Raw genomic sequence first — 26,887 nt, 5'->3', positions numbered from 1 at the left:
AATTTAAATAGAAAGAATATTACCCGAAGTAGAATTTGGATTTTTAGGTGGTAAACCTAAAACCTGTATGCTTAAAGTGCCAAGGGATCTCTTTAGCACAGTTGTTAAAAACCCCAATTTTAGGTCTCATTCCAAATAAGTCTGGTCATACTATAGAAGCTCCATATGTCTCTGTAGGAGAAAGATCCATTATTTATTCAAAAAGTCAGCTGAGTCATGAACTAGGAGTTAATCAGATGTCTCTTGTACAAATTTTGAGCTGAAGCTGATTCTGCTTATAGCATGCAAGATCACACAGATGGTAGGTTTCTTTTCTGATGATATTAAATCTCTTTCAAATTATATTAAATCTTTGAATTTGAATATTGCCTGTGGTGGTATCCTCAGGTTTGTAATACCATCTTTAACTTCCTTTAGGAAAAATATTCCAGTATAATTTACTATCAACCATTTAGTCTTTCTAACGATTTTGGCATTTTTCTCATTAGTAATAGGTGACGTGAGTGTTAGCGCAGGGAAAGCCAAGGTATGGCTGATCTTTTAAAAAGAAGCTTAAAATAAGCTACCAAATTTTAAGCCATCTTGAACATCTCTTAAAATATTAATTCTGATTTATTCTTCTCTATGCCTACTAATTAGTGAGAGAGTTACAAGGGGAATTAGATTACAATATATTCATATATTGATATCCTTTGAGAAAGGTATAATAGAGTAAGTTTAACAAGCATTCAGTGGTGACTTTTTTTTCTTTTAGTAATGTCATAGTCCACATTATTTTTTGAGAAGGAAAAAGAAAGCTACTTGCTGGAAAGTTTCTATAGATGTAATTTTAAATAGTGAGAAACTAGCTAGGAATGGGCAAGTGAAAGGCAACTTGATTGATGTGACACTGAAATGATGGTACTCACGATGTTTAGCAAAGAAAACAAAATAGAAACAGTGGATGTCAAGAAGCAGTCTCTGAGAACTAATAGAACTAAAGAACTCAAGGGAATAAGGACTGAAAGGAAAGCTTTTTAAAAAACACACCCCCCCTCCCAACTTTCAAACTCATTTAAAATGGAAAGGTCACAAGTGAAGGTAATCCAATTGCAAAGGAAGGATTGGGACTCACTTGTTGATTTCAAACAAACTAAGATAGCCTATAAAAAGGGCTAATAATGTTGCATTAATAAGGTAATAAGGGTGAATATAAAAGGAAAACTTCAGTTTAGAGAGATAATTTCAAAAAGTCTAAGGCTCATATGAGCTAAAATGAGCAAGATATGTCAAGGAAAGCAACATGTATATTAGAAATTCCTTGTACTAAAAGGAGGACCAAAACCCACCATTCAGTAAAGATCTATTTTAAGTCATGCTAAGGAGAAAGTTTGTAATACTTTTTTTTTTGTACATTTGTCTTTGCTAAAAAATTTGTCTACAAGTGCTAACCTTACTATTTCTAGTATCCGTGGAGTAGCATCTCTATCCATAACTAAAAAAAACCAGGGTAGATTCTGTATGTAGACTGGGTGTTTTCAAATGATCTGTTTGATGGACCTCATCAACTTAAATTACTGCATGAAGAAATGTCAGAAATATCGATAGTCACAATTAAAGATGGCCACAAGAGAGGTTACTGAGAGACTGGAAATGGCAAAAGTGGTGCTTATTTTTTAAAAATAAGGAAAAAATAACAAGGATGAAACAGAAAACAGATTTGTCAAGAAAAATAGTATCAAGACAAAGGACTTCTTCCTATGACAGGGTAGCAGACAGCGGCCATTTAGATGGAAACAACAAATTGAAGTTAGGTTCAAATTATTTACACAAGCAGGCTAGAAATATTAATGGTTCACTGTCAAACTGTCAGTGAAATGTGGCTCTGGAGAGATTTGTCTTTGGCTCAGTTTTATTCAGAAATTTCATTTATGATCTGGAAATTGAAATGAGCAGTATGCTTATTAATTTTTGGTAGCATGAAGTTGACAGATGTGTCAATATCTTAAAAAATGAGGATTGTATAGAAATGGTCCCCAAAAAGTTAGGATGCAGTTCAGCAAGGTGCTATGTTTAGAAATAACAGCACAAATACAAACGAGAATAACTGTTTAGGTGGAAAGTTTTTCAGGTTTGTAGCTGATCATGAACTGCATGAGTCATGTTGCAAAAAATATGAAACATCATACTGCGGTGTAAAAATTAAGATATATTTCTGCTCTGTGCAGGTTTGTTACGTCTCAGTTAGAATCCCACATTCTGTTATGCGAACCTTGGTAAAAGAGCTGTGGACCATTTGGCAAGAGTGCAGAGGAGGGTGTCAAACAGTGTCTAGATGCCTAGATCACAGACCTAGAAAAAACCTAAATCAATATGGAAAGAATTGGGGTCAATCGGAATGAATGAGAGAACTCTTGGGAGGATGTGGTAACAGTCTTCAAGCATGCACTTCTGCAAAGTGGAAGGAAAGAAATTGTTTCCGTAGTGAAAAGACAAAAGAGCAATTGTGCTTGATTTGAAGAAGAAAAAATCCAGATAAGTTATTAAGAAAACAATAAATGGCTTAGGGTTTTTAGGTAACCTCCATCCATTAGAGGCCTGAAAAGAGGTTAGACAAAAGTTGTATTGGAAATGGCACGAGGACAGTTAAATATTTGTGGAGGGCTTGGAATAGATGATCTCTTGCAGTGTCTTCTAGTTGATTTTTTTCATGGTTGTTTTCAAAATGTCTGATTTTCTATATGGGCAAAAAGGAGATGTCACAGAATTTCTTAAAAGTTAGAGCTAGATGCACTCATAACATGGCAGACACTGATAATAGGGAAACTGCCATCCTCAAGAAAATTAGTTATTACAAGACCTGGAGTAGAGATGCTGCATAAAACATTATGGGGAGGCTACAGTTTCCTTAGATTGTCAGTACGTCTGTACCTGTAAAATGCTGAACACAAACTATTGTACATCTGAAGGCAATCCAAAAACAGTCATCTATGAAGTACGTGTAAAACATCCTCAGGTAGCAAAGAGAATTAAGATAAGCATTCTTTCACTAAAAGAAGATAGATCAACAAGTACTGTGTAATGTAATTTATTTTTCATGGTACATTAACAGTCTATATAACACTGCCAAATAAATGTTTTCTTTGATGTATTTTATCTTTTATTCCATTTCTAATTCTGTTGCATGTGAAAGCATTAAGTATGGATTTGATTCTCTGAGCAGTCATGAAGCCTCAATAAAAGTTAAAAATGCTTTGCTTCTCAGGATATGCAGTATTAACAACCTGAGACCTGGAATTGGTTTCATAATGTGAATACCTTACTGATATATAGTGAATCATTTAGGAAAAAAAAATGTAACCCTGGTACAGAACAGTATTTTCCAATTGATTAAATAGAATTATTGGCCTACTAAGGCACATCTAGTAAATTTCTCATTCTCAAAGAAAATTCATAGAATTAGTAATCTATGTAATCTAGTAATCAGTATCACTGAGATAGGGAGAAAAGCAATAGGGACAATGACTTTGAAGAAGTCGATTGAGTGTTAGTATTAATTTATAGTTCCGTGAGTGAAATAAGAGCTTTCAGCCAAGGCTGAGAGGCTTAAAATAATCTTTGAGCTATATGATTCACTTGGATTTCATGATGGGATATAGCAAGCATCAATTTAGTTTTATTGCACAGATGTCATATGTCTAGACTCATACTAGAAATCTCTGGTGTTTTTCCTAACTTGCAATCTGGGGCTTGTTCTTTGTGGTTGAAGAAAGAAACACTGTGAACTGGAGGAGGTTGCGGCTCTTAAGTCACTTGCCTGTACACTGTGGGAACAGACGTGATATTTAGCACAAATCCAGTGAGTGCTTGGTAAATCAGCTGTCCTTAAAACCATCTGAAGGGAAGAAAAAAGTGTATTTGAGGGTAGAGATCAGCAAGACTGGCAGAGAGGACTCATTGGCCCAAGAGGGTTGGGAGATAAAGCAGAAGTATGCAATTTCTGTATCGATTCATGCAAACATTAAGAATATGAGTATTTTATCACGCTGTGCCATCTCTCACTCTTTAAAGTCCAGAAGTATGACTTGCAGCAGGGGTACTAGTACTGATAATGGAGCTGTCATTAGAATGGATTCACCATGGACTGCAAATACTGTCTGGGAGATCCTGAGTAGATTCCATAATAGCTGGCCCAGGTTGAGTTCTCTGTTTCCATGGTTTTCCTGCTAACAGCTGTTTTCAAGATAGTTTATGTATGGCTTGACAAAGAGCAGCCATCCCGTTGGACGGCAATCCAGACACAACTTTAGACTTGCACATGCATTTGATGTATTTGACACAGAGCAGTTTTGTACTAAAACGTTCTTGGTAAATGTTTAGCTTGACAACAAATTACAGTGTAAAACTCAGATGAATTTCATCCATTCTTTCATGTACTTAGAATTTAAGATGTCTGTCTGGTGTTTTTGAAGCTTTGTTTTGCTAGCCATCTTATGCAACCCAACAATTGGCTGATGATTTTGGTTTTTTTAGAGTAGTCAAGCAAATAGTAACTTTAGCAAGCCTAGAAAAGGATGTAAATGTTTGTGAACAATGTGTTGTTAAACTGTTATGATGATTTACCGAGACTGTTAAACGAAAATTAATTAACTTGGTGTTAGAAGATGAAATGTGAGATAGTCTTCCTTGTGCTTATTGATGGTGGCACATATTGTTTTAGTTTTTTTAAGAAAGAGCTTTAAAATCTTGTGCTGGTTAAAAGCGTTAAATTCCAGGCATTGTGTGAATTTTTTTCAGACACTTCTTTGTAAGTGTTTCAAGCTTATTGTAGTTTAACTAGAATCAGAATGCAATTGGTGGAAACTAGCTCACAAATCATGCTTCACAAGCATTATTTCTATATCCTTTCCTGCAGAAAAAGAGATGGGTACAAATTGACATACAAGAGGTTCCCTTAAACATAAGGGGAAAAAAACCCCAACAACAACCAACTGTAAGAGTGATTGAAGACCGGAACAGGTGGCTAAGAGGTTGTGGAGTCGCCATCCTCAAAGAGACTCAGAACCTGACTGGACACAGCCCTGAGCAACCTACTCTAGTTGACTCCACTTTGAGCAGGGTTTTTGGACTAGGCAATCTCCAGAAGTCCTTTCCAATCTCAACTATGCTATGATTCTGTGATTCTATATCTGATAAAATGTGTTCATACCTTTGAAGAAATCTGACTCAATATTTGATATCTACTTACATTAGCTTCTTGGAAACAAATTATTTTTGTATTTTAGCTTTCTTATACTTTATTATTTTATTGGACATACTGTATTGGTTGACTGTTTGATGCTGAATAAAAACACACAAGCCCAGTAGTCTTAATGTTTATCAAGAAAGGAGGAAATACTTTAAAAGCCTGAATATGAGGCTTTGGGTTATCATGCGTATGAACAGCATACTTCACATCTTATTTCTACAAATTACATCACGGTAGTATCTAATGATAGTAATCTGTGACTTTTGGCAAGGTTGGGATAAGGTGCATGTCTTAAAATTTCAATTTTAAGAGTAAATTCTGTCTAGATATGTTTATCTTTTGGGGGGAAAATACCCTAGGCAAAAGTGCTAGAGGATATATAGGAACCCTAAAGGTCTTGTGTTTTACAGGAGAAAAATTCTCTCAAGCAGGGAAATACAAGTAGGTATTTAATACTGCTTTACAAGAATTCCTCTTGTATGTAGATTTCAAGGGAAGTGATGAGCAGGAGGGTCAAACTACAGTGGCCCCTCTTTAGTGGTTCTGAAGGACCTTGCCCCTGAGCAACCCCTTGAACAAGCCAAAATTATGAAGGAAAAGAAGTTTTTTAAAACCTTTTGCCCTTTACCTTCCGTAGGCTGTGAGTTCCTTGATGCTATTAAAAGGTCCATCATATAATCTCACATCTGGATATTGTCTGTGGCTGTACTCAAGCTCCTTGTAGTTATATGACAAGAATACTGAGATATGCAGGTGCAAAGAGCATATTTATATGCCATGGCATTACCTCATGGTATTATCTATTATCTGAATTGTTCATATGTTCAAAATGTAATGTTTTCTTCAGATAGTACTGTAAAATGTGCAAGCTACTTGCATTCAGAAAGCTACCTTTGGCACTCATCTTTAGGAATGGTTTTAGTATGTTCAGTAAGGCTGTAATTTTAATTACAGTTCTGTACTTTTATGGTGTCAGACGTACTGTGCAATAGGGCTATGTAAATAGCTAGCAATCATAGGATATATAGCAGTCAGGATTAAATAGCAATAAAGGATTCACTGAACTGCACTAACAAATCAGACGTGATTACAGTCTGTGTCAATGCATATGCAGAGATTAGAAGATGTGTGCTGATGAATAGGCTGTAGTCCATTTGCTTATGTTATTTTTCTTTGTGTGAGGTAACTGAAGAGAACATGATGGTGTAAGTATAAAGTCCTAAATTAGATGAAATATTTTATGAAGGCAGTAATAATTGAAGAAGTTTAATTAAATATTCCTTCATTTTTATGATGTATGTCATCTCTCATTTTTAGCTCTGTTCATCAATATGTTTTTCTCTTTCCATTATTTTTTAGTAATCTTACCACTGTATGGTTCTCAATAAAATATTTTGCTTTAATGTTCAAATAATGTGACATTTAATCATTTGCAGTGTCCTACTGTTTCTAATTTCTGTTTTCAGAAGAAATATAGAATGCAGTTTTCTCTTCATTGTTTGACTTTTTGGGGGCTTACCTTTCTCAAAGTCTAAATTTTTTTTGCTGTAATCTCAATTTTGCAATCACTTACATGAATAAAACCACAGCATTTTGCAAAGTGATTTGTAGGTCTGAGTTCTCATTCTGAGCATATACAATATTGCATAGCTTGCCCATATTAGTATTCCTTCTTGCCATCATATAATATTTTTTATTCAAGGAACTTGGAGCTCTCCAGTCAAGCTTTTTGACTGAACCGTTTTGTCCCTTAAATAGCAATTTTTTTCATGTAGATAAACTGAGATATAGTAAATGGCTGAACAGAAAAACTTCAATAGAAAAGCCAGGAATAGAAATTGGATGGTATACATAATTTACCCTTTTATGAGTACAGAATCTTTGGTCTTTTTTTAATGCATGATAGAAACTGTATATAGAACTTTTAGTAGCAATTGAAGTTTAGCAGGTTAAACTCCTCTTGTTTAATTTGCAGCAGCGTCAGAATAGCCACAGATGTTTTTTAAATTTAGTATCAGGTTCACTTTTGTTTTAGGACAAGAGTTTGAATAAGATGGATCGTTAGTTCCCTGACTCTCAAACTGTTCTTGTCCCAAGATCTGTTGGCACCTTTTATGCAACGCTCTAACTTCAGACACGCGTGGTTTTATAGTGTAGCTGTAACCAGATGTAAACGCTCAGAGCAGGACAAGGCTTTCTCTCCCCTCTTTGCTACAGTATGCCTCTTTCTGCATAGGCAGTAGAGTACTTGGCCCTCAAGGCCGTCCAAAAGCCAGAAGATTCCCTCCTGGTAGAACTCTCAACCAAGTACCGCTCATTGGAAATGAAGAGGCTTCATTTGGAGAAGGGAAGCTGTCCTTTTAGTTCTTATCTCGTTATATTTGTTGTATTAACAAATACCCACCTCTCCTCCCCCCCCCCATGAGTAACCTTTTAAAGTTTTCAACATGAGCTTTTTTCCTGTGTCATGAGAAAAATAAATCCTAAGTTCCTCATTATAGAAATTATTAGAATTCTTTGATGAGTCTTGTTATTATTCCTGGATATTTTTAAAGGATAGATTTTCTCCATATGGTTTGTTTCATGAACATATGGGTCTGTTTTGTGGTTTTGGGAGATACAGTGATCCAGATTTTCTCTGCATGTCCTAGAGTCAAATATTGGGATTTTTTTTAATTATGTAATTGACTATCTAATACTGCAGAATAGGAATTTGCATTATATGCATCCACTTCACTCACTAACTTATTCTTAATACTTTATTATTTTGTACTGTTTTCATTTGCAGCCTCTTCCTGTGCCCATCCTGATATTTCTGGTTATGTGAATAGGCCAGTAACTGATTAAATTAATTCATTAGGGTGCATAGTGCGTATATGCATACATACTTGCACACCTTCATCCCCATTCCACATATATAGATATAAATCAAGCAAGTGAGAGAGACTTAAATCACTGATTCCTTTTCATTAGTGAGACTTTTGTTTGTTTGTTTGTTTTTTAAACAATATGTGAATTTCTACCAAGTAGGCCCTAGGAACATCATGAGAGAAAGGTGGGTACAGTGGCTCAGCTAACTCTCTGACCTCCCACCTTGGACAAGTCAGTTAAAGCTGTATTAAGTGAATGTATGTTAATTCCTGGGCTTTCTCTGCAGTTCAGGGTAAGGATTATGTGGGTTTAGAATAATATTCAGAGCAGCCAGTTTACGGAGCTATGAACAGCCTAAGGCTAACTTATAAGAACAAAAAAAAAGCCCAAACTGAAACCTGTCTGGACTCTCACCCTTTCTGGAGCTTGGGTATTTTATGTGGGCTCCAGTCAGGTGCCTTTGTCTTCTTAAGATCTAAAATCTAGAGGAACTTTGTAAAGCTAGGCATATTTAAAACATTTTTCTTTCAGACAAGGAAGAGCTCTACTAATTACTCTTTATATATGATGGTACAAACATTTGCCTAGCAATGGTAGAACTGAATTTAGTTCTTTGTAAGCCTGTTGTTTCAAACTACATCTGTGATCTAAAAGAAAACCATCCATCCTCAATAAACTATAGAATAGATTCAGTGCAGTACTATTCATGGCTGTTGTTGAAACTGGGCTCTATTATGTGAGGAAAGGCAAGCCAGAGAGCGTGCCTGAAAAGTTGCAAGATGTTATGACCTAGGGCTTAGCATGTCCAGCTCTGAGTAGGGAGACTGAAGTGCCTTAATCCCCTTTCCAAGAATGACTTGAGGACAAAATACAAAAATACCTATGTCGTGTCTCTCCCCTTGTTACTCTCTCCGTACTCCATTTTATGGCTTTTTAGTATGGGGACTTGCAGCCTATTGCTCCCACTAGCCAATTTTAAACCGGCTCACATAAAACTACAAATGAATGACCCATGTAAGGAATATACTTCCAGTAATGCATAAAGTAAAACATGGCATCAAAAGCATCAGGTGCATTAAAAGAATTCCCATATCAAGTGGTGCGTAGTACTGTAAGGGGATACATGCGTGAACAGATTCCACAAGGCAAGAGCGAGTTGGTTGTGTCTCCTGCCAGGCAGACCAGTGAGATCCGGAACAATTAATCCTTAAAATTCCAGAATGAATGGATTTCTGATGTCTCTGAAAAGGATAGAATATCATTGTGTGGCTCAGAACCATGATATGTCTGTCTTAATTAAAACTCATTCATTTTAGCAATTAGATATAGCTCTCAAATTGTGCCAGCCAGGCTGGTATACACACACGTAATCATATTGTAAAGGCTGTACTACTACACAGCATTATCCTTCCAGATTGCAGCTGTATCCAGTCTTGGTATTTATATAGATTTTCATGTCTCTAACAACAACAGGTTAAATATATATGTATGATTTTATTATTGTCATTAGCGTAAAATATCAGATACTTAGAACTTCCATCTCTTCCAGTGTGCTCTTATTGCATCTTATGCAGTATAATAATGCTAGAAACTGCTGCTAAACTATGTGTTCTCAGAGGTATATATCTTTCTATGAATGTCTGTTATACTTGTCTTAGCTTGACATATGAACAGTTTCAATCAGATGCTTGGTATATTTAACTTGAATAATTTGCCCATCTATTCTGAAACTCCTTTAAAAGTTTGAAATATTAATAAGCTTAATGGAAAAGCATGTTAACCTAAGCAGTAAGTGTCCTTGGTTAAAGAAGTTATGACTTTAAATATTTATCATCCACCCTAAGCTTCTACTTTTTGTTTCAAAATATATGACCAGTTCTTTTCTCAGTGTATTTCCACAGGATCTCTGTATCTGAATTAGCCTAATGAATAAGTAGCTTTCTGCTAACTGCCTGGAAGAAGCACACAAAACACTTGACTGTGTCATTGCCTACTGATTCAGTAGCTGTGATTCCACATAACTGAGAGTAGTGTAGTGTCCTCTAAAACCAACAATGTCATCATTAATTCATCAGAAACACAGCTGTGAACTTTGGGTGTTTTTTTTACCAAAGCAACTGGGCAAAAAAATTCCAATGTGCAGTAAAGAAAGTTCCAAGCAACTGGGGTGCACAGCGCTTTGTGTTTAAGCCATTGACCTTGTAATGTGATCACACAGACTTTTTGTAAATTAATCTTTCAGATCTTATGAGTGACATGTGAACTTTGACTTCATGGGCAAAAGACAGACCCCAGCTCCAGTAGAGTCACCTGTATCCCAAATGCATGATAAATTTACATAACTTTCTTTTGAAAAACATGAGTCTTTTTTTTGCTTTCATGTCTTTTACGAGGGGAAATATTAGACTTTTTTTGCTTTTTGTGCAGTGGTGTACATCATTGAATACAAATGGGATTGTCCCAAGCTTCATTTAAAAATGCATTTTAGATATTCCTATAGCAATTACACGTTTCAAACTGCAAAACACTAACTTTACTGTGAGCTACATGCAGCTGTACCGTCTCACATTTTGGTAATTTGTTTGTTGTTTCTAGAATTGTATTAATTTCCCGAAAAGCAAAATTTCTTAGAATCAGTGTTTACACAGCTGTTTTGAATTTCATTTTATATATGAGCATGTTTTGCAGAAAACAGGTGAAAAATTCAAACACTAAAATGTTCCTGTATCATCAAGATATTATTTTTTAAACTGTGAGTCTTTTTACTATAAAGCCTTTAGATTTCTACATGAGCATAACTATTTTTTGACCCTGGTGCAGGAAAGCTGGTATGCTTATGCTTAGTATATGCTATTTGGGCTATCTGATTTCCTGTACATCTGTCACTTGGCTTGTGGCATTCTCGTTGGTGATGAGGAGTAAGTACAGGAGCCTGCCCAGTGTGGTTGTGTGACCTGTTGAATGCCATTGTTGCTTCTAGTTACAAACACGTAGCCATCTCTTGTTTATCAGGCAGGGGTTTACCAGGAAATGAGTAAGTGGAGGGAAGGAAACATGTACCGTGTTAACATGGCATTATGTACCTATTGGCCTATAGCTTCCATAGTCAAATCAACCTACTGTCTCTGTAAAGTGAGTAAAGGCTTTTTTTGCTTTTTATCCATATGCAGGTACCTGTGCTTCTGATTACATGAACCAGGATAATAACAATAAGGAACTGCAATACTTTGAATGCATGTACTTTTCTAGATTTCTTTGTTCTGGGACATGAGAAAGGATCTGTGACTCAGAAACAGAACAGCAGAAGGTGCTGAAAGGTTTTTTATTTTTTTTCCTAAGGGCTAGAGAATTAAAAAGTATTATGAACTTAGTGGCAGAAAGTAACTGTGAGGTTTTTTCTCATTGCCCCAGAAGAAAAAGGAGGTTGGCTCTCCTGCCTGGTCTTATAATGTTTATGCTGTTTCTAGTTTGGCAAGGACATAAAATACATGGATTTTGGTTATAAAAATATGCCAGCAGGAATGTGGTACTGTTGCACATTTACTGTATGTGTTCGCAAGCCTGAGGAAAAACTATAAGGGTTTTAATAAACAATCAAAACTAAGGTTTACTTTAACAACTAGACTTTCTGAAGAGTGACCTTTGTAGTTAGACAAAAAAATTAATAGTATCATTTTGCGTTTCTAATTTAAAAAAACCCCTGCTGTTAAACATCAAGTAATAATAATAGATTAGCACTTGTTTTATCTCAGTCTTAGCTCTTTTATTGTTATGTGGTAAATGTAAATTTTCTGGTAATGTATATTTGAATGTTTCAAGGTTTAACTCCTGTTCTTGTACTTACTGAAAGGACCCCACCCCCCCTGCTACTCAAAATTAAGAACGGGTGCAGGCAGGCTTGAAACTCCAAATAAGATGTTTTCCCTGGGGCAATATTGTTCATCACATTCTTCCTAAAGGCTTTTGGGGTTTCGTTTTGAATGGAAATAGAAGAGCCAGATGCAGGTATCTCATTTCAAAATACCCTTCCATTCTTTAGAAAAGAAAAAGATTCTTCATTATTCTCTTTCTTTTTTAAAAATGTTTTTTCAGCACTCCATAAAATATATGCCCACATTGACAAGCACAGCTGCAACCTGATGTCCCTATAGAAACTTTGCACTTGGCCTGTGGCAACAAGCCCCACCAAACACAAAAAGAAAATCAAATTTTTTATCAGTTCTTTCTCTGACCTCTCATAAGCAGAGATTGAGAGGTGGCAAAACTATCCCTACCCTTACTCATTTATCTATACTCATGTACAGTAATTTCTCCCTAAAAGGCAGTGACAATTTCATGATTTTAGACAGGATGTTCCTTAGGGAGTATAATTATTCATGCTGTGACTTGAAGAGTCAGAAACTTCATTGCAGTTTCATAAGCAGTTAATGGAAACTTGATTTTTTTCTTTTTTTAAAGAGACTTAATAGTCCTGCCATTGTGAGGTAGGATTCCGTATTTGCAATTCACATGATGACAAATATTGCAACTTCTCTTTCTTTCCTGTAATTTTTGGTTCTGTTAAAGCTCTAGATTTTTGCAGTTCTGTAATTGCACTAGAATCTTTGCTCCTATTAAAAAAGATACAAAACCAAGCCTTTCTTTAAAACTGTAACAATTAAGAGATCAAAACAAGAAAAAAAATACAGTTTCAGATGCACTAGACCTGGTATTTTTGCAGAGGTGTCCTGTCTCTGACTGTTCGAGTGCTTGCATTTGCCAATACATGGCAATAGTGAACATGCTCTTTTATTGATCTTGTGGGATGAACTACAACAATAAGACAACAAAAGCTAAGCCACTGTGATACATTATGGGTCTTGTTATTTAAAACCAGGTGTCTTTGCAATTCCGTACTTCAACATATTTCTCGGAAACAAGTTTCTGAAAAGTAGTGTCTTGCATACCTTTTTCTAATCCTCTGTGATTTACCAAACTTCTGTTGTAATATTGATCTCTACTTCTTCCCGTTTATTCTCTTTTTGCTTAGTATCCTTTGAATTGTATTGTCAGAAAGGCTTCAGTTCTAAAACAGTAATTTGTAAACAAAATTCTAAGTGTTCTGTCTTTAGATTTTAGCTGGGTTGAATTACAGTCGGCGGTGCTGGTGTCTCTCTGCCACCTCTGAGGACCTTAGGGAACTACAGCTGACATTAGCCCTTGGCTGAGGCTCTTGATTTAGGTGGCATGAATGTGAAACAGAGAGAAGAATACTATCATCTGTATTTAATGCAGAGTCAAAAACTCTGTAAGAAAACCACATTTATAAAAGAAACTGTGTGCTTTTTTCCTTAACTTGGGTAATTGTGGTTGTACACTACCTATATGACTTCACTAGAGAACACTGTGGGTTTCTGTACCTTGTTATTTCACATATAGCAGAACTTCCTTCATATCATACTTCCACTATCAGAAGAGAACATTTCCATCTCCATAATATATATCACAGATCAGGTTTACCGTATACATATATATGTTATGTAGAAGAAGTTAGTATTCAGAGGTGCCTGTTGCTATTGATACACAGGGCCAATTAAGAAGAGTCATATCCCTAAAAAATATCAGGAAACATGGTCTGAACTCCTAGAATACAAAAACTATTATTTTTTTTTTTTTTAAGCTTCTGTCTATAGTTGCTTTTGATGTGTCTTTACGGTTTACTGCTCCTTGAGCCAGTCCTTGGTTTTAGTGAGACTAAACTACACCTACCTACATAGGTCATCTAGATCACGTGTTTGTGGCTTCCCTGTTTTCCTTATTGGATGGGGGCGTTTTGTTAGTTTTATTGGTGTTTTAGCACTTGCAGTGAAGTTTCTTACATTATGAAGAAACAAAGCTCTGTGCCCTTAGTTTGATTGCTGTTTGTATTTTCTGTTCCCCCAATAGGTTATAGACTTGCAAGCATTCTTAAAATATCAAAATACTTTGTTGCAGAGTTTTAAAATTGCTATAATAAGAGTCTGTGGTACCATTATGCTACACTGTATCTATTTCTTGGAAAAATAAAAGCCAACATGACCAGAAAAAGAAAAATAACTGGGTTTTTGTAACAGAAAACAGCTGCAACCACATCAAGGCATTTTTGTCTACTCTACTGGCTTTGCTGAAAATTAAAGCCACAACTCAATAATATTCAAGGAAGATATTTCTATGGAATGAAATCTGTTAAATGCTTAATAACAAACAGTTAAAAACACAAAACGGGATGTTTAGGAAACTGTTTTTGAATGCTAAATAGCCTAGATTACAGAAGTTCTGCTTCTTCAGTAGAGGCTAGAAAATGAAAGCCTTATTCAGAATGATGAATTGTAAATGCCAGTTCAGGAATTTGTGTCTGACGTTTTCGCACACGTTTAGTGTGTTCAATTAAAAACAGCTTGCTTCCTAACCTAAGAATACTTGAAAGTGTATGAAATCAAGTGGTGTAACAACGATCCATTTGTTGAGAAAGATTTTAGAAATCAGAGAAAAAATTATACAGTGATTCATATATAATACAATGCTTAGTTTTTTTCTGTCTACAAATGCAGTAGATTAGATGAGCTAAACGTTGAACTAAACTGAAGTTAGAATAGCTAAATTCTTGCAAAACATCTGTTGAAAACCTTGAAGTAGATGGATTTTAAATTCAAAGTGATTTAAATCAGAGACTTTTATCATAGTTTAGTGTTTAAATCAAGGGGGGGTTTACGTCATGTTTATGCAGCTTTTAAAATTCTTAAGATTTTTAATTATTTCTCTAAAGAAGGGTTGACTTATTGTTTAGTGACTACTAGTATATGTTGATTTTCAGTTAAATATGTCCATTACATTAAGTCAGTACCTCTTTGCCCTAGCCAGGAAAATGCACTTTATCACATTTAATTACACAGTTCAATGTATGTTTACTTAGAATTGTAGTTCTTACCTTTTGTTCTATTAAAGATACTGAATAAAATTTCTTCCTTTGTTGATTCCTGCTTACTAAAAATTTGTGCCCTGCTGCTTATGATGGAAGATGGAGTATAATTCAGTAGCAAGACAACAGTGTTTAAAAACTATTGAAACTTAACTAATGAAATTTTTTATTATAAAATGTATACAAAAGTCTAATATGCTATACAATTACACCCAGGATTTGGATCTTAGGGCAAGAGGTATGAGAACACTACAAACACTGGTTGCAGTTAGGGAGGAGAATAGAATAACATTATAACATTTTAGGGTATCTCTTGGACAGAACCAGATTTCATTATGATGTTGGAATTGTTTAAAAAAAACCCCAAAACGAACAGACAAACTCTGTTTAAAGGTACTTGCTTTCTTGTTAAAAGGAAGTATTACCTGCTGCTAGTGAATTGATCCTATTGCTTGAAAAGTCTCTGCGATTTTAGAATACTAGGTCTCTTCTTGCATTTGTTTTTATTCATCATCAGAAGATCAAAAGTCATTGCTTGCTCCTCCAGCTCCTGTTTGGTTTCTCAAATTCACTTGAAACAGGATTGAACTAAAGAAAACAGAATTCAAATGCATAAAATATCTCTTAGTACCTCTGAAAGAGACTATCAAAATTTGGCTTATCGATTCATTTAACTCAGCAGACTCAGCTGCTTAGGTAGTAACAATTCGCAGCCACTAATGAAACACTCTTTATAACTTGTTTTTGTTTGTATATAATTTTTTTATTTAATGTATAATAGTTTATGTTTTATGAATGTCAGACTTTACCAGATTTAGCCATAGTTTCACACTAACCAGTATTTTAGGAAAGATTAATTAAATAGGAAAAATATCTCTAATTTAATTTAAAATAATTTCTAGTACCCTTTATTTGCTTTTGTATTTAGGTATTATATACAATATATTCAGAATTTCCTTTGAAATTCCTTTGTCAACCCTTTGCTTTGTTATATGAAAGCTACTATTCATAAGTTAATTGGGTAATAAAATATAGGAGTTTTTGTAACAGTGTTACTGTTTTGTAACAGGAAATCAAAACTCACTTAGCTTTCCTTTATAACATGATGCATAAGTCTTATATTAGCTCAGCATGCTAATGGAAATACAGATTTTAATGAGTTATATTTGATATTTTAACTATTTAGGTTTGAATCCAATACTGTTTAGGGTCTGGAGGTTACAAATACCATATTTGGTTCAGTTAATGAAAATGGAGCTTCAAAGTCATGATCTTCCTCTAATGCATATACTTTGAAAATATTATTCTTTTATTAATAAACACATGCCTGATAGGAGTGTTAGAAACTCAAAACCTGTGTGACATTTTAAAATTTTGTTTCCTATAATTACCTTCTTAAAACTTTGGTGAGGACATACACATTTAGATTTTGGTGTCCATGGGTGAAAACTTTGTTGCTAATATGCAGGCACCTAGAAAAAGTTATGCAACCTGTAGATCAAAAGCTACCATGAAATGAATCTAAAATTGAACGTAAGCTTCAGAAAATGAAGGGTAAAAAGTATGATGTAGCAATTCAGAAATAAAGCTTTTTGGATCTTTAAAAGTTATAAAATTATTTCCATATGCTCCCAAGAAGAGATTCACACTTACAGGCATCGAAACCTCTTCATTATACCCTAGTGTAGTACCATGCAAACTCTACAGCTGCAAGTAATGTAGCTTAGTGTCTATGGTATCAAATGAGAAGAAAACGATTGTAAAAGATATTTTAGCTTCCTTTTTTTTTTTTTCCTACTTCTGTCACCTCTGGCAACCAGTTGCTTTCTTTTTCTAAAGTCTACAGGGTGTGGCATAGCTGATGAAGCATAGTTTTTCATTATTTGCACATTCAAACCACAAGCAATTGACTGGATGTTTTTGAGAAAGATAAAATAAAAACAAGTATTATGCCTCTTTGTAATGACTAAAATATGCATGTTTAAATTAGTTTTGCCTGCAAGAACATGTCATAATTACTTTTACTTTATAACCTGTAGGCTATCTTAAAAATTAAAAAGAAATTAACTGCTGCAATTACAATGTCTCTTCTTCACAATTTTCACCTACTTTGCTACTCTAAATAAGAGCAAAATTGTATTAACTCATGTCCCCTTTTGATTTTTGTTAAGATTTCTCTTAGAGAAAGGGGAAAAAATCCTATAGGGTTTTTTATTTCCAATTGATTTATGAAGTACATTTTCTCTTCTGAAATTTTATACTGTTTTTAATATTTTTTTTTTTAATGGAGAATTTATATGATTCCATGAGGCTGATAATGGGTTTGATGTTGTGGTTCTGATGGCTCATGATGTTACAGGTTCAATTTTCTTTTCAGACAGTGGTTTTACCAGATGCCCGCTAGTCTCCTCCTCTGTTTTTTTCTGGTGCTCCTGTTTTCTTGCCTAGACACTTCTGTCCTTTCTGGCTCTGAGCAGCAGCAGCTACAGAAAATTGACTACCAGACCTTTTCATTCTGCCCTTACACAAACAGAAGCCATGGAAAAATTAAGAGAAAGGAAAATGTAACTAACAGAAGGAAAGATAGCAGAAGGAGGAAAAGAGCAAAAGCAAGAGTTTTTCTCCTATGGCTCAGGAATACGGTTCATTCTTAAAGATTTATGTCTTTCCTGAAACAGTACAGAACTCCTCAAACCCACTCAAAGTAGACTTAAGCACAGGACCACCAGATGGTGAATCATGATTGTAGCACAAGGAGCTCCTACTTTCTGAATCCATTATTCAGCTTCCTGTCTTAATTTTTAACACCATCAACTCGATACACATTACTGTCTTCTCCAGAAACATGCTCACTGCGTTGTAAGCATGTTTTTGATCTACTGTAGTTACATTTTCTCTCATTACATTCTGACATAACCCTTCTGAAATAGCCTTATAGAAGAAAGATTAACTTTTTTCTTTTACATTTGTTAAGCTCTTTCTCGTAACATAGTGTTTTTAAAACAAACAAGCAAACACTAAAAGCCGTAATGTGACGTGCTGGACACTTAAGAATTTCTTTGTAAAAGTGGATGTATGGGTCTCTGTACTGGGTCTGGCTGGGATGGAGTTAATTTTCTTCATAGCAGCTGGTATGGTGCTGTGTTCTGGATTTGCTGATAACACACCCGTATTTTAGGTGTTGCTAACTGGTGTTTGCACAGCATCAGGGCCTTCTCTGTTTCTCACTCTGCCCTCCTACTGAATAGGTTGGGGATGCGCAGTAGGCTGGGAGGGGACACAATGAGGCAGATGACCTGAACTAACCAAAGAGCTATTCCATGCTGTGTAACATCATGCACAGCAATGAAGAGGGAGAAGAGGGGTTTCTAGAAAGTTACCCATGTTTTGCTCGGGACCTGGCTGGGCATTGGCCTACCCATGGGAGATGACTGGTGATTGCTATTGCATCACTTGTTTTGTTTTCTTACTCTCTTCTTTCCCTTCTCCTTTGCTTATTAAACATTTTTTATCTTGATCCACAAGTTTTATTGCTTTTACTCTTCCTTTCCTGTTCCCCTGTCCCACTGGGGCAGGGAGGCGGGGGGTGAGCAAGCAGCTGTGTGGTCTTAGCTGCCTACTGGGGTTAACCCACAACAGTCTCATAAGGATATATTCCCATAATTTAAATTAGTTCACAAGTTATGGACACCAATCCTGACTTCTCTGGTGCAAAAGAACTTTAGGCTTTTAGCATTTCTGGCAATTTTAAGAAGCTCTTCCACAGTGTCATGATGTGTCTGATTTTGTATGCAGCATATTAATAATATTGCACAGTAGCGCTGACCAGTACTATTCATAGAGAAGTGCATGGTGCTTGGGTGTGACGCATAAGGGTGAGACCTTGGAGTTGATGGTGCATGTTGAGTTGCGCAGTGTGGAGGTACAAGGCAAGGATTGCCTTTTCGAAGCAAAACAGAGCTGTTTGAGAAACTATTAGTAAGTCATGAAATAACTAAAACTTACAAAACCTTCCTGTGGTGATATGTCAAAAATCTGAATGTTGACTTAATAGATCAGTATACTCTTAAAATGAAGTCTTTTTATCAGGAAGAGAACAGTTACTTTAGAATTGACTGTTGCAGTCCTACACATCAGTAAAAATATAAGTAAATTAGAGCATCAAAATAAATAGTTTCAAGCAAATAAAGTATCATGAACTGTTGCTTGTAATACTTTCAGATTAAGCAACAAAATGTGCATGTTTATAGATATGCCAGCTACTTAAGTCCTTAAATAGTCCTGAGTTTCTAGTGCTTATTCATTTACTGTGTGTCATTTTATGATTTTTTACTGTAATTAGAAATAATCCTGACTTATTAGCTTTATCTCCATACTAAAATCTGATAAGGCCTTTCAGTGTTAGTCTGTTTCTGTTACTGTGTAGATGTGGAAAACAAGCCTAAAGATTGGAACTTGCAAGCCCGTAGTCACAGCAGGTCTGTCCACAGCTATCTGCAAGTTTGCATTCCTACCACATGCAGTAAGTTTTTCTCTGTAGACCCATGTCACCGAGGAATTCAGCAAGGAACAAGAAATCTTCAATCAGAGAAGGGCCACAAGTGTGTGAAAAGCTAGCCACACATAAACAGTAAAGGTCATTAGCAGGCTCCTAAACTCCTGGCTAGGAATGAGGTTTTTTGGATCGTTAACGGTAAAAAGCTTAGGAAATGAATAGGACTCAGTGTCCTATTAAAAATTAGCCAGAACAATTAAAAGGTTTTCCAATTTCTAATGGGAACCAGACCTGATAGTTCATTTTCCCTTGTCTAGTGGGCTGTTTCTGCATTTTAAATTACATTAATTTTATGTCCTTGTATTTTTAAAGAAACGTCTGGAAGTATTTTTTCTGTATAGGTAAATTATTTACACTGAGGGCAGTGAAAGCCTGGGAGAAGTAGAATCTAGTGTCTCCCTAAGACTGTGTTACTGATTCCAAGTCTTGTGACTCTAAACTAGTACAGTTAGCTGTGACAGGATTTCTTCTGGTGTGTGCAAATGCGTACTTTGCAAACTCCTAATACAGTTGCTGTATTATGTGATTCCATGAGCTAAAATGCTCATTTGGTTGCAAATACACAGCCTTTTTTGGTGTGAGGTGTCTCTCCTTAAGGTATTACATGTTTCCCTAAACTCAGTTTTCTGATTTCAACAGCAGCCTTTCTGCTTTCATTTCAATGTAAACTTCTTGCTGCTGAGTGGATGACTGATGGCTATTTAAGAGCTATCTTCTCCTCTACTGTATATTTTTCCTTAACCCTAAAGTGACTTTGGCACAAGAAAATGGCGAACAGTGAGCCTTTAGTATTTAAAAATGTAAATTTTGGAGAGGTACGTTAAATACTTTCTCTTTCCTTATCTTTGCATCCTTGCAAGCATGTCTTACAAAACAATCCAAAGGGAGGAAGACATAAAGTACAAACAGAACTAAGTAATGTTTTACACTGTCTGCTTTGCCTGCAGGCCTGCCACTCTAGAGGAAAACAAACCCACAAGTTACCAAACTTTTTCACTCTCTAGCTGTTAGACTCATTTACCTCCCCATTTGCCTTAGGCTCTAAATCTCCCCACCTAGCCCTCTGGTAATAATCAAGGTAAACTATGAACTAATTGTCAGTACAAGCCATGTGATTCTCATGAAAGGAAAAAAGAAAAAATTAAATTTGGACAAGGAAAAGTAGACTGCAGATAAATGGGGTGGAGTTGGGGGGAATAAAAGGACAAAAGAAAGGCAGGACAATATGGTCTTCCTCGCTATGTTCATTTTGTACTCAGTTATTCATTTACTCCAGATGCAGAATTCCTTTCTGCAGTGAGTGAATTGCCCTGTCATTAACATAAAATTAGCTCCAAATGATCTTGGCCAAGAGCTTTGAAATATGTTAGTATAGAACCACACACTCAAAAACACGTGGGAATCCATGTGAATTTCCAGATGTGAGAATCTTCTGTGGTACAAATATAGTTATGTTTATGTAGAATAGTATTCTGCTCTATGGATGCAGTTTAGATGCAGCTGTGCTTCCAGTAGTGGTATAACTATGTTACTGTGGTGCTCTGCCTGAGTGAATGCATCTTGTTTCTTATAGTGAGTCCATTCTAATAATGACTACTTGTAAACAGACATTGTCCTGCAAGTTAAAATACTCCTTCAAGAAATGTAAGGAATTCAGTGTGGGCTAGTAGATTAGACTGCGAGAGAAAATTTGAAAAATTCCATGTTCCACTTTTGATTTGTCATGTGTTTTGCTAGTAATTGTTTTTGCTTGTCTGACTTATTTTTCATCAGTGAGTACTTTCTGCACTAGGATTAAAATTTAGAAGCCTGAGAAAAGTTTGAAGAGGTCATAATTTTTTCTTTGTTATCTAAATAAGTGCTTAAGGTTGTGGTTTGATTTCAGTCATATTATCAAAAGTAAATTGATTGATACCAAGATTATCTGAATCTCAATGTAATTACCTGATTTTATATTAATCTAAATAAAGCTCTCTACACATAATGATAGTCTTTCATGCTCTTTCTTTTGTTGTTGTTGTTTAAAAGCCCTTGACATCTCAATTTCTTTAATGTAGTTGCCTTCTTTTCTATGTGTAGGAAGTGAACTCAAAGTGTCTTTGGGAAGGAAATTGGTCTGTGCAGGAAAACCCTAGTGGGTTGAATAAATCTATAAAACTGAGTTTAAGTACATCAAGTAGTTCCTGAACTGTAAAGTAATCAGTCTATAGTAGCGGCTGTTGGCTATTATTAACGTTTGAACGTGTAGATACAGAATGGTGACTGAAAGTCAACTAAAATGTCTTTCTTGTTCACTTTGTAGCGTCACCTTGTAATTTTTAATAGCCACAACAAGTTTTACAAAGAAATACTATTTTCTTCCTGACTGAAAATTGTCCCCGTTCATGAACATGAATAATCAGTTTTCAGGCATAACCCTGTGTTACTTAGGCTGCGATCTCATCACGTCATATACATCAAACAAGGTCATATCACTCCTGTAGTTGGATAAGAGACCTTCAGGGAAAAAAAAAAAATCAGCTAGACATCTGATATTGATCTTTCCTCTGAAATGACAGTAGTTCCATGCTCTAGCAGAATGTAAAGTAAATTCTGTGTAGTAAGTCATTACACAGTGAATAAAATCATTGTTTGACATAAATCACTGCAGCCTTAGGGAGTTCATCAGAGTGTCAACTGATCCTTTGTCTCTTGGAGATTAGGTAAAACCAAGGTTTTGATTGTAGAAAGCATCTTTTTCCATTAAATGTTGCATAGTATCTATAACATTTATAATATATATTATTATATCGTCTATATCTCATATTTCATGGGCAAATTTATTATGCATATCTAAAATATGTCTTGTACTTTTCATTATAATCTTTAAATTGTCAGGTAGCATTGTGGTTTATTACCAAGGAGCATTAAGAATTGTAAAGGCTAGAAGTGACTCCCCATTGCAAACCTCTCTAAGCAAAATATCCATTGCTACTCTTCACCATTACCAGCTAATATCAGTCATTATCTTTAATATCAGATTTTAAGAAATGTCCAGTAAAGGAAACCTGCATGATAAAAACGGTGGGAGTGTGCCACTGTCTGAATGAGAAATTGACTGAAAAGACATCCGTGAGCTATCCAAGCAGTGACAGCTTGTAGAAAGCAGTAAAACTTTTGTAAAGAAGATGGGCCTTTCTTCTGTCATATGCCGTGGGACATACCTGATGTGGTAGGTCCTGTAGTTGAGTAATTGATGTGCTTTTTGTCACATGTTTGAGAGAGGGTACGTTGCATTTCTACCGTGAGTGGCTGGGAATACTACAGTCAATACGTGGCAGTCTTTGTGGGCTGGTGCTGTCCAAAACCATTTTTGACCCCAGTTGCATTGCCCCAACAGCTGAAAGTCTTTTAGCAACGTGCTGTTTTGCTTTCAGTAACTAAAATCTTAAAGTGTGTGTGTGTCTATATGTATACACAACAAACCAAGATCCATGAAGAAGTACGTGCTTTGGCAATTAAAAAGCAGTGATATCTAGTGGAAGACTAAGCAAAATCAAAGGCCTCTCAGTGCCTTGTGGACATCAGACTTCTTTCCTAACTTTCAGCATCTAATCTATCTAGAACCTAGTGAAGATGTTACATAAATGATGTGATTATGTAAATGTATATTTAATTTCAGTTTGAATTGAAAAACATGGATATCTGTTTAAGAGTTCTGCCAGTGCTTTTGTATCTCTCAAACTGTTTTATGGCGCTGCTTTTCATTAATTATATTTTGACAGAAGAAATTCTTGCCCTTTTTTTTTTTTCAGACTGAAGAACAAACGGGCCTCTCTGAAGAGCAGCTTAAGACCCTTCTGGAAGAATGTATGCAGCCTCAGAGAACAATAAGCAACGTTACCATGCCAAAGTCTCAGGAATCTCTTTCTTTTGGATTAAGTCCCCCTTGTTACACAAGTCAAGACTCCACTCTTCACTCCACATCTACTCTTTCCAAAATGTTATTTGAAGACCATATTGTAGGGATGTTAACGGCTCAGGAAAAGGCTGGACTTGAAGACAAAAGCTTATGTGTTAATGCAGAGAGTGAAATCCCTGGCTACTATATCAGCAAAGCATTGGCTGATAGTCACTTATCAAAGGATTCACTGGCCCAAACAGAGGAATCTGATGACCTAGAAGGTTTACAGAAGATGGCAGATAAGAGTATTACTGAAGGTTACTTTATGTCAAGAGCACTCAACACAAAAAGGTTGAAGAAACCTTCTTTCTTGGGGGAACCATTATATTGCATCAGCATGAACAATGAGCCATCCACAGAGGCTGACATTCTCAGCATACCACTGCAAACCAAAGGAGGTGAGACTCTTAAGAACCCTTTAGAATAGGCTTTTGATTATGATGAAAAAAGACCAAGCAGGTTCTCACCAAAGGTATGCACCAATACACACCGATTATTATGGTCGGGCAAGGATGTACTTTTATAAAACATAAAACTGTGCCAGAAATAATACACACAAAATAACAGAATGTTTATTAAAATTCTTGCCCTGACATAATTGACTATAAGACTAGGACTCTTATGAAATATAATATTGATGTTGATTAATTCTGTCAACTGGAAAATACTGTTGACAACACATACGGATTATCTTTTTGGTAGCAGAAAGTCATGTTCACTGTTCTGTGGAGAGAAAATATTCTCCCAGTAGTTAGTATAACAATTCACACAAAAATCCAAGTGTTTCTTGAATGTTTTTAATAAAGTAAATTCAGTAGTGTAGAAACAAACATGACCTAGCTATATTAAAAATAATAAATTGCTTTCAGGGAGTTCAAATTTACACATAGAAGATACCAAAATGAACAAATAATGCATAATTTCTAGAAATTACTTTCAGTTCAGTGAAAGAAAGAATAGACTTTAATCAGCAAAAAATTAAATTCACTCTATCTGGTATTATAAAAAGATTTTGGAAATGTCTCTATTCTTTATATCCTTTACTTAAATGCAATTATATAGTGATATAGTATTCTAAATCTATATTTAGATTTTTAGCCTAAAACCATGTCTCTTTCTGGAAAGCAAACTGTTCAAATAAGCTAGATTTTAGGCAGGTACATCTACCTCTTTCATTTCTTTCATAAAAGTTGTGACAGTATGAAGTAGTTTGTGATTAAAGTGCTATAGTTTAATTGTATTAGAAATCAAGAAATTTTGCTATGTTTGTCAAGATAGATCTTTGTTATACTGGTAATCTGTTCTGAATTTAGAGAAACATTTTTTTCACAGTCATTGGTAATTCGGAAGAACATCCTAATACCTCTTTACTATGTTATCATTTCTTAATTATGATTGCAACTGTTTCTCTGGTTGTTTGTACTTAACTTTTGTACAGTGAAAGGAATGTTAATATTTTTTTGAAGTGATTCCACCTATCAGAAAGCAAGAAGGCTTGTTATCGCTGTTTTTACACTGCCATTCAAACTTGGTATCCAGACTCACCTGCAATATTTGCCCATTATGAGATTTAGGCCATAGCTGCAATAGGAACAAAACAGAAATACAACAGCTGTAGAAAAGGTTGGGGTTTTGGGGGTTTTTTTTGGTAGTTTAGTTTTCAGCTAACAAAGCTATGTCAGCTTTGCTCTTCACATAGATGCAGGCATCAGAAGAGTGGAGCAAGGGAAGAAGGAAGTGGTCTGCCCCAGAGGAGAGCGGGGTGGCCGTGGTGGTGGTAGGGAACACCAGAGAGAACCACCTCTGCCAGGGGCAACCTGATCTCGTGCAGGAGTAACATGACTACATACTACACTGCCAGTCGTCTTCAGCAACCAACAGCGAGAAAAACTCAAGTTTAACTTGCTGCCTTCACATGAATTAAAGTTCTCCTTTAGTCTGAATAGATGTAGTGCAGTCAGAGTCAAGTGTGACTCAGCCCCAACTACCATCTGTCTTTATTAGTGTATTTTAAGATGTGATGTGTTAAATCAAGCAAAACACCATGCACTGTAGCCACTGTGTAGTGAAGTGGGCAGGTAACCGTTTCTACCTGTTGTGGTAGACATAGTCACTATGAGATAATTTTATTGCACAAGAGAGAAAGGAGATTTCAGCTATTAAGTAAATTTCCACATGGGACATCTCATGGTAAAAGTCTTCAAAGTGAATGTGTTAACATTTACACATAATAATTTAAGTATCTTTGAGTCATAATCATGCATTGTGTCAGAGCAATGCAATAGGGTGTTTCAATTGTCTGTTTTCAGTAGTGGCTGAGTAATGTTCAACCATATAGACCTCCAATCTCTATGGTTAATAAACATCTTGGGTTTATGGTCATTTTGCTTACCAAATATTTTTTCTTTTTTTTTTTGGGGGGGGAAGTGTTCTGAATTATCAGTCTCTAAATCTTTTCAGTTTTACTAAAAACAAAACCAAGCATATAATTACAGATACCATAACCTCATCAGGCTTTGAGTCTTTGTGTCAGTGTCTGATTTTTAAAAATGGTGTGAACAGGTAATCTTTAGGCACAGTAAGTGTAAGTGCAAAATAAAACCCACTTCAGAGGTTTGTAATTGTTTTCACATTAGTGCTAAATATTTTGCAGTTATCTATAAGTTTAAGTTTAAATGAATTATATTCAGATTTATTGTATTCCATTAATATTATTCTAATGTTAAAACATACATCCAAAATTAACATTTAGATAGACAGCAGTCCATTCTTATTATTTTTGTCACTGTACTGCTTATGAGATAGTGTACAGCATAAAACAGAAAACCCTGATACCCTTCCATGGAATTAATTTGTTTCCTGCAAAGGTGACTCAGTTCTGTCTTAAGCAATTATTCCTGGCCATAAGCAAAAGGTTGTGATGTTTACCAGATTTGTAAAGTTGCCTAATGTATTCTGTAGGTAAGCTTGTTGTTAGTTTGGACATGATTAGATGTGCTAATTGTACTGAGGAATGGCGATCCCAGTGGAGTCCAGTTTAAGGCAAATACATCTGCAGATGAAGGTGTGAGAAGTGTCAGGTGTTATTTTTATTTTTAAGAAATATTTACATAGTTGAGCTTTGTTATGGTCTTAATTCTAAAGGACATTTAAACATGTATGCATAATTTTCTGTAAATTGTTTGGTTTTCTGGCCTGCTACATGTGGTCTAAACTCTGTGTAGTGCTATGTAAGCAAACAAAACTGTGTTTGTGTGAAACTGGTTTAGCAGAATTTCTGTTTTTCAGTCATTATGGTACTGTAGTCTGTGATAAAGATTTACCTTAATACATTAAATTACATATATTTTAAGG

General features: G+C 35.5%; 1 protein-coding gene across 4 annotated transcripts in view; it reads left to right on the top strand.

Moving 5' to 3' along the window:
- The window catches only part of FSIP1 (fibrous sheath interacting protein 1), an 86,297-nt gene that overhangs the window by 58,798 nt on the left and 612 nt on the right, over window positions 1-26,887 (top strand). Inside the window, exon 12 of one of the 4 annotated variants that reach the window (XM_075030415.1) lies at window positions 23,385-23,931. In XM_075030415.1, coding sequence (XP_074886516.1) covers window positions 23,385-23,931 — 547 coding nt within the window. Of the gene's footprint in view, window positions 1-4,894; window positions 6,590-23,384; window positions 24,142-26,887 lie in introns of those variants that run through there. The other 3 variants (XM_075030414.1, XM_075030416.1, XM_075030417.1) reach the window with 3 other exon arrangements.

Source organism: Buteo buteo, chromosome 6, assembly GCF_964188355.1.
Source record: "Buteo buteo chromosome 6, bButBut1.hap1.1, whole genome shotgun sequence".
NCBI lineage: Eukaryota > Metazoa > Chordata > Aves > Accipitriformes > Accipitridae > Buteo > Buteo buteo.
This window is presented reverse-complemented; position numbering and strand designations above follow the sequence as displayed.